The sequence below is a fragment of the Chanos chanos genome, chromosome 9 (genome assembly GCF_902362185.1).
Source record: "Chanos chanos chromosome 9, fChaCha1.1, whole genome shotgun sequence".
Lineage (NCBI taxonomy): Eukaryota > Metazoa > Chordata > Actinopteri > Gonorynchiformes > Chanidae > Chanos > Chanos chanos.
The window spans coordinates 7,374,718-7,382,933 of NC_044503.1; the positions used below are offsets into that span (position 1 = coordinate 7,374,718).

The 8,216-nt window shown below is 39.0% G+C and overlaps 1 protein-coding gene across 1 annotated transcript; it reads right to left on the minus strand.

Annotated features, from left to right (window-relative positions):
- Positions 1–1,537: 1,537 nt before the first annotated feature.
- On the minus strand, positions 1,538–7,979 carry LOC115820275 (sodium/glucose cotransporter 4-like). The gene is made up of 13 exons (XM_030783786.1): positions 7,854–7,979; positions 7,487–7,558; positions 5,543–5,647; positions 5,225–5,389; positions 4,955–5,060; positions 4,765–4,845; positions 4,138–4,343; positions 3,552–3,687; positions 3,357–3,464; positions 3,046–3,196; positions 2,661–2,829; positions 2,155–2,370; positions 1,538–1,873 (listed from the first exon to the last, which is right to left on the minus strand). Exons 1-13 carry the CDS (start codon positions 7,977–7,979, stop codon positions 1,538–1,540), a joined length of 1,977 nt encoding a protein of 658 aa, XP_030639646.1.
- Between the last annotated feature and the right edge of the window lie 237 nt (positions 7,980–8,216).

An 8,216-nucleotide genomic window follows, 5' to 3' on the forward strand; every position in this document is an offset into this window, starting at 1 on the left:
AGTGAGATCTGTCAAAACTCTACCGTCGAGTTTTTTTTTCCGTCGCTCACTTGGCAGGGTAGAAAAAAGCCATAACGTTATTAAAAAAAAGTTTCAGTTTAATTACAGTAGCCCTCCCTTATCCACAGACGATACAATCCAAGACCACCCGCGGATGCCTGAAACCGCGGACAATACCGAACCCTATATATAACACGATTTTTTCTATGCAGACATACCTATGACGAAGTTTAATTTATAAATTAGGCACAACAAGAGATTAACAACAATAACTAGTAATAAACTAGAACAATTATAATATACCTTTGCGCTTTAGGGCCATATTAAATGAAATAAAAGTTATTTGAACACTTAAATTTACGTCAATTTACTTTGCGTAAAAAGTTTAGTATTCTCATTTGTTACATTTCAGGTCATGGATGTTGACTGTCTGACACTTTTTGATCTTCATGATGCCTTGAAATTTCGACCTTCTCTTTGATTTTCTCCTCTTACTTGCACACACAAATAATGTACATGGGTTACTAGCTATAAGAGCATGTTGTAATCCTTTTTGTACAGTTTACAGTTTTAATACACATTACAGTGTATTAAAATGATGTGTAATTTCTGTCATTATTTAATAAAGCCGAAAAATTTAGTGAAATATTTAAAAACCAAGAAAATGACTCTAATTGGATTTCTTGAGTTGACAGGACAATCCTCACAAAGAAGAACTTTGTTTTTTAAATCAAAACATTTAATGTTTTTAACAGTGAAATCTTGAACACAAGAACATAAGTTAGTTGAACAAGAAATTTAAGTTAGTATTCAGGTCTGTTATCTTTGACTGGAAGTTTATTATCACATGTGTAAACAAAATTTTTGCTTATTTATTTGTTTGTCTGTCTGTCTGTCTGTTTGTTTGTTTTATTTTTACTTTTGTGTGTCTTTTTAAATTTGACTCTTCAGATAATATCAAACAAGTAAATGCAAGCTTTAAAGAAATATTTTTGGAATCCATAAATTTATTAAGCAGTTTTAAAATCAAAAATTTGAACAATGATGTAGTCAGCTGCTCTTAGACAATGAAAAGTGTGTTTGTGGTGAGGTGAGAGTTACATGTATGGGTTATGCACTAAATGTGGCACGGATAAAAAAAATACTGATATAGAATGAGTCATTAGCAGATATTATTTTATATTAACATTATATTAATCAGTATTAATATGGATTGTACCGTCATACAATCAATAAGTCAATAAGACTTAAAGGTCTATATGAGGATTGTTAACTTTTCCTAATAAACTTGGGTTATGTTGGTCACCAGTATATTGTGATATTCAGTACATGAATTACACGATAATATCACTTCATATTATGATGGCAAATAATATAACCTAGCCTACAATATGTCTACAGGCACCGAAAATTCCATACATAATTCTTAACATACTGCTCTTTGTTTCTTGTGCACACTGTGACCATTTTCAAAAATCAAAATACCTCTTAGTTACAAAGACGCTTTGAATACAGTGAATGATAACCCCAGCTAATCTCAGGCAAAGTAGGCCCAAAGAAACACATTGATGGCAAGAATTATTATAGCGTTGGCATCGCACACATGTTTCCAAAGGGGCTCCTCCTCGATACTGGTGAGTTTCTTTTCTAGAGCTTCCTTTTCCTCTTCAGTCAGTTTGACTTTGGGCTGCTGTGAGAGACCACACACCCACATTCCAATTTTCTTCCACATTGGCAGAGTCATGGCCTCCTGTTCTACTGAAGCAACACTACCAGACTCAGAGGTGTCAGGCCTGGGTGAAGCAGCCCAGGGATCTTCCATCTCCACTCGCTCTTCCTTACTGTTTCTTGTCCACCACGTCAGACGAACAAGCTGAACAAAATGTTTCAGGCTGAATCATTAGTAAGCTCAAATTACTTTTAGATTATTATATGGTGAAACTGAAACTTAGAATACAAATTTAGCTGACAATTTCTATGTCATGGAACACAGAGTCATGAATGGACTCAGAGGGTATTAAAATGGAGATGTTTCCTCTAATATCATTTTGGAGATTTTTCCACATGTATCAACACTGATCTCACAATACTTTTAAATGTAAAGGAAGAGTAAAACATTAAAGTCAAACAGTTATAATGTCAAGTCATTCTTACATGTTGCGGTGGAATAGGAGGTGTGCAGAGGCTGACGACAGTGATGACCATGATTGTTATGCTAAACAGAATGATGGCAAAGTACAGATAGTGAACATCTCTCAGCACGGCAGGTCGGGGGTCCGGCTGACCACAGGATGGAGAACCATATGCAAACTCCATGATCATCCGTACTGCTCCCACCACCAGACCCACGATCAGACCCCAGAAAGCTCCCTGTGGTCACATGACACGAATTAATCAAAAAACGTGAACGGTTGACCAACAGAATAACACTTAGGTATGAATCTCCCTAGAAAAATCAATGAAGTTATGAATGGATTACCGAAACTAGTTAGTCAGTCTTTTAATTCCAGGCAGTATACAGCTAAAGCACTGTTTGATGTCTCTACAAGAGGAGCTATGATATTTTCACCTTTACAATGGGCTGACAAAATCTGAAGTGGATAGGGACATCAGTATTTTCTAAAGGGTGTGTGTGTGTGTGTATGCATGCATGTACTCACTTGCTCATTCACACGCTCCCAGAAAATGGCCATGAGAAACACTGCGGTGACAGGTGGGGCCAGGTAGCTGGTTATGGACTGAACATAGTCAAAAAGCTGTCCCCCGCTGGTCGACTGGATGATTGGGATCCATAAGATGCTCACGACCACCAGCACTAAAATAAACACTCTACAGATATCCAACAAAACAGAAAACGAAAAACTCCACTCATTATTGCACACCGCGCAGTGTATGGATACGGAATTAAAGCTGCTTTTAATAGTGCTTCATTTAGCAGAGCATCAAGACAAAGATACTTTTTTTTTCTGAAGGAAAAAGCTTAATCTTTTCCATTAACTAGTTTCATGCTACTGTAAGTGATCCAAGAGGCGAGTCACATCCTACCTCCCAACAATCATGAGTTCTCCTTCAGACGCGTGCCGTCGGAAACGCAGCCATATGTCCATAGTGAAGAGTGTACTGCTGCTGTTGAAGATGGAGGTGAGGGAAGATACGAGAGCAGCCATCATTACCGCAATCATCAACCCTCGCAAACCTGGAACGCGCGCACGCACACACACACACACACACACACACACACACACACACAGGTAAGAGAAAGACTTAAGCTTTAATAGCCTAACAAATTTTTAATTGAGTGCACAGATTATTCTGATAACCATGTGATGTGATGAACTTGTTTGATCGTGTCTTACCCACTGGCATGAGCTCTACTACCAGTTTTGGGTAGGCGATGTTGGAACACCCTACTGCAGATCCACAGATGCTGCTGCATTCCTCAGGAACCACACAAGCCACCTCATCTGAGATGTTGAGATACCCAAAGTTAATGAGATTAATGACTGTCAAAATTTATGGATGATCTCAACTGTGAAATATTGAATACGCACCTGGGAAAAGTACTCTGCTAATCATGCCAGGGAATACAATGACGAACATGGGTAGAAGTTTCAGGTAACCTCCCATAATCGATCCACCTTTGGCATGAGACAGATTTTTGGCTGATATAGATACTTGGACCATTATCTGTGTATCACAAAAGCAAGAAAAAACAAAGATATTTAAGATGCACAATTAAGCTTAAAAACAGATTCATGGACTTTTAAAATGGCAAGATGTTTTACCTCAGAATCCACATTAAAAAGTATGTGTCGGTATTTAGATGTTTTTAAAAACAGTACACTTTTGGGGATGGTGGAGGATGTCACTCCAAAGTTCAGATTAGGAATATTTTTCAGACACATTAACACGATTAGAATGAGTGGCAGAGACAATGAAAACACAACGTAAATAACTCAGAAAGGCAGCCATGCATGTCAGTAATATTTCTGTTTAAAATTGTCACTCATGATACATTTTTTAAATAGTTGTCTGTCTTTTAGTAACTATCACAATACAGTACCCAGTATTCCTAAGCATCAACCATGTCTCCTTCTACCATATTACAGAAAGGACCAGGAAAGGTCGGTGGCCCACCTGGTCAGTGCACCAGGCCCATGTGGCTAAAATAGTGAGGCCAAAAATGAGAGCGGGCCAGGGCAGGTCCCCAGTTATTGGGTCTCTGAGCATGTGGAAGGCATCAGATCGAGGGATGTGACATGTCGTGTTAGGAACAGTGAGAGCTGGCATTGCGTTTTCATACTTCTCCAGCAAACCTTCATACCAGCCCACTTTGTCAAAAGCTACAAGAAGAAAACAGATATATCATGATTTACACCTTCTTAAAGAGCAGGTTCCTGGAATTATTACAGTAAATCGTGTAATATCACCTATACGGTATATAACATAGTCTGATGTGAAAGTGCCATCTTTTTCACTAAGAGTACTCGGTCTTGACATGTTGGACTCAAATATTAAGGTAACATCTATAAAACTGTATTAGTTGAATCAGACATGTTTGAGCAAGGGTGTGGTAAAGATCTCTAATGTTTAGCTGCTCTTCACATGACAATGGTTTTGTTACCTCAGATCTAACATAGCACTTCAACAGATTCTTGTTACTTCATTGACACAGTGCATTAGGTCTAACAAAGAAAGCATGAAAAAAATGAGGCATTTTGGTATAGACCTGCAAAAGCGATTTCAAAGAAGATGAAGATGTACCTATGAACATGACGACAAGGGATCCAATTATTATGATGGCTGTCTGTAATGCGTCTGTGTAGATCACAGCTGTCAACCCACCTAGAAGCATAAAACCAGTGGAGATTGTCAAAGTACTTTAGCAGATAAGCAATAATCCTCATTATTGAAATTGCAATTAGAATGCACTGAAGGATGGAACTGTCTGTACCGGCTATGGTAAACACAGCAGTCACTGCTATGAGTGCTAGAGTGGACACATAGATATCCCATCCCAGGGAGATCTGAATGAATAAAGCTCCAGAGAAAAGATTCGTCTGAAAGAGAATCATAGAGTTAAGCTGTAGTGATGGTTTCATTCTATGTTGTGCATTTTATTAAACCAGATCCAAAACGTATGCAGACATGCAAATTTGGACGTTCTTTGAGATTGATGCCGATATGCATGATCATGGAACAGAATGTGCTTTCTCAGTCTTACTGATATCCTCGTGAAAATGTATACGATGAGAGAAAGGACACTCAAGTAGATTCGGATGCGCTGTCCCCCAAATCTCTTCCTCAGATACTCTGGCATGGTGACCACTCCGGAAGTTATATACACAGGCATAAAGATCCATGCCAAAGCGATGAGGACCCAGGTTGCCTGTGAGAAATGTTGTCAGTGTGTCTTTGCCTCCTTGCTCATTTTCTACACTGTACTCTCTAAATGAAAACTGTTTAAAAGGTTTGACAACAGTGAAGGTTGTATACATTTAATTAGTTACTGTAAATAGGTGTGGGACATAGCTTTGCTTACGTTCCACTCAAATCCGCCAACGGCAATTCCTGCTGCTGCTCCAGTCCCCGCTAATCCAATGAACAAGCCACTGCTCACATTACTGGCCAACAAAGAGGCTCCAATCTGGGAGACAGGTACACAACAATGGGTAACTATTTCTTAGTCCCTCCTCTTAATTTTTTTCTTTATTATTTTCCCATTAAATTTTTCCACACATTAATATCCCTGCCTGGAGTAATAAAGGTTCTTGGACTTCCATCCCACATATCTATGGTTTATCATATCTGGCATGACGTCTTTTCCTCTCTCTTTTGGCCATCCGATGCATTTGAAAAACAGAAAATTATTCCCTTGTATTCAAGGAAAAAAAAGCATCTGTTTATATGTGGCTACAGTCTTAAAACTGCGCTTTGTTCTGGGCTTTCTGCTTTGTCACCAAGAGCTGACCAAAAAACAAAACAAAACGAACAAACAAAAAAACCCCCACAAATTCAATCGAGATCCTATTCCAACAGGCATTGATTTGATATGATACTGTGATGCTCTGTGCGTGCCCTGGATACATCTTCCGGACGCGCTGGGACGCATCATCAGTGATATGACCTGGGATCCAAGGGTCTTTCAGGTCTCTCAACATCACACATCCAGGGTTGATCAGGCCCCGACTCGCGTCCCAGCAGCAACTGCCCCACGGATCAGTCCCCCCCCTGACCCAAAGCCACCTGGTGGCTTTCTCTGGGGCTTCGCTCGCAGACTGAACGACCCTCTTCTTTGCCGACCCCTGTAATGCCCAAGCGGTTGAGCGTCCTGCAGAGCCTCTGCAGTCCACCTGTATGGGCTCCTCGTATGTCTTTCAGCCTCTGTCCTGGCACATCTCCACCAGCTCCTGGTACTTTGCACATTTTCTCTCATTGGCTTCTTCAGTACGTTCTTCCCAGGGCACTGCCAGTTCCAGCACGATCAGTTGTTTTGTGATCATGTCTGGCTGGAGGGATGTTGCTATGATGTACTGTGGAAAAATTACTCTAGGTAGTAGAAGTACCTAAAGTAGAAGTACTTTTGCTAAAAAAAAAAAAAAAATTACTCTAGGTAGAGTTAAAATATCCCTCCTGAAAAGTACTTAAGTGTGAGTAAAATAGTTGCTCACTTACATTTTACAAAAAATGGTAATCTGTTTAACTCTATTTAGAGTACTTTTTTTTTTTTTAGCAAGAGTGCTTCTACTTTGACTTTTGCCATCTCTGTTCTCCGCGCTCCGTTTCCTCCCTGTTCTCACCTCAATGCCAGCTCATGACACCCTCTGGTCCCTGGAGTCCCTGTACTGTAGGGCTTCTCTTGTTCACGTCACAATTTTTACTCTAATCATTTTTCTTTTTAAAAATCATTTTCAACCATGCTTCCACATTTTATTGCAATATTACCAGCTTCCATTCTGGAACAGACTTTTGAAAATGCTTAAAGTGCCTTCATGTGTCGAAGCAAATATTAAAGAGCAGCATTTATTTTTTCATGTACCTCTTCTGTTATAAACATTGCTTATTAAGGAAAAATATTTTTTTTTACCATTAGGTGCATTCTACTGCACTGGAGTCAATAAAAAGGAACATGCCATTTTAAAAAGCTATTTTCATGATTTCATCATTTTGAAAGTAGAAAGTGTTCATGAAAATGAATAACTGGAGAATATGTGGAAAAAAAAACTCTGCAGAAAGCAATGTCCTCAGCTCTGTGTTTTGGCACATTATTCATCATTTAACTCTTTGAATTCCTTCCTCTTTATTTTACTACTGTAAATCACATTAAGCTAACTTTCTCTATGAAATGTTAACAAAGTCAGTGACAAAAAGGTGAGGACATATACCACTGTTTTGGGGGCTTTCTGAAACACATTTTGACTAATTAAAGTGCAGCTCTGCATGTGAAAGGCAAAATAGTACACTGAACAGAGAAGGGACAACTTACCGGCCACCATGTCATGGATCTGCCAGCTAAGAAGTATCCCCCCACTGTCCCACGGTTGGCTCTGATAGAGGACTATAACAAAACAGACATACAGACTCACTGGAATGCTGAATTCTTAACTATGAGAAAAGTCCATTGAATATGGCATTTAGACATTTACATTACTGTCTGATCATCTAATACTGAACTGTATGCATGCAAAACATCCCAATGCACATAGTGATAAAGTGCAGACTGCTCCATACGTCTTGACTTTGTAGTTTTTAAAGCAGGAACCATTTGAGAATCATCAGTTTAATCATGCACCAAACAACAGGGAAGAGATTTAAAAAATTAAAAAAAAAAACAACAACAACCTATATCTTACCCATATTCCCACGGCAAAAACAAAAACAAAATAGACCAAAATGACAGCAATGTCACCAGCTTGTAACACGAGTTTTGAAGTGCTTTCAGGCTGCGCGGTGCCTGTCACGGCAGGTGCAACAGTCATCTTGACAATGGTATAGAAAGAAGTTTGAGTGTAGTGACAATCCCAGACTTCGTCAATTATTAAATATGCTCTTATCAAAGGGGTGAAGAATACACCCTTGTCAGTGGCATATATATATAGTCCTTGAACTGTGGAAAAAAAGTGCCGTTACTCCCCTTATTCACATGTTGGCTCGTATATCAGCTGGTATAAGCAAATCATTAAATATTACATTCTAAATTTCTACAGTGAATTAAA

Excerpts from the sequence above, each read along its gene's own strand:
- LOC115820275 (XM_030783786.1), bottom strand. The coding sequence starts at position 7,979 with ATGACTGTTGCACCTGCCGTGACAGGCACCGCGCAGCCTGAAAGCACT. Across the intron at positions 2,830-3,045 it reads GAACTCATGATTGTTGGGAG|AGTGTTTATTTTAGTGCTGG; the intron begins GTAGGATGTGAC and ends GGATATCTGTAG. Across the intron at positions 1,874-2,154 it reads CTCCTATTCCACCGCAACAT|CTTGTTCGTCTGACGTGGTG; the intron begins GTAAGAATGACT and ends CATTTTGTTCAG.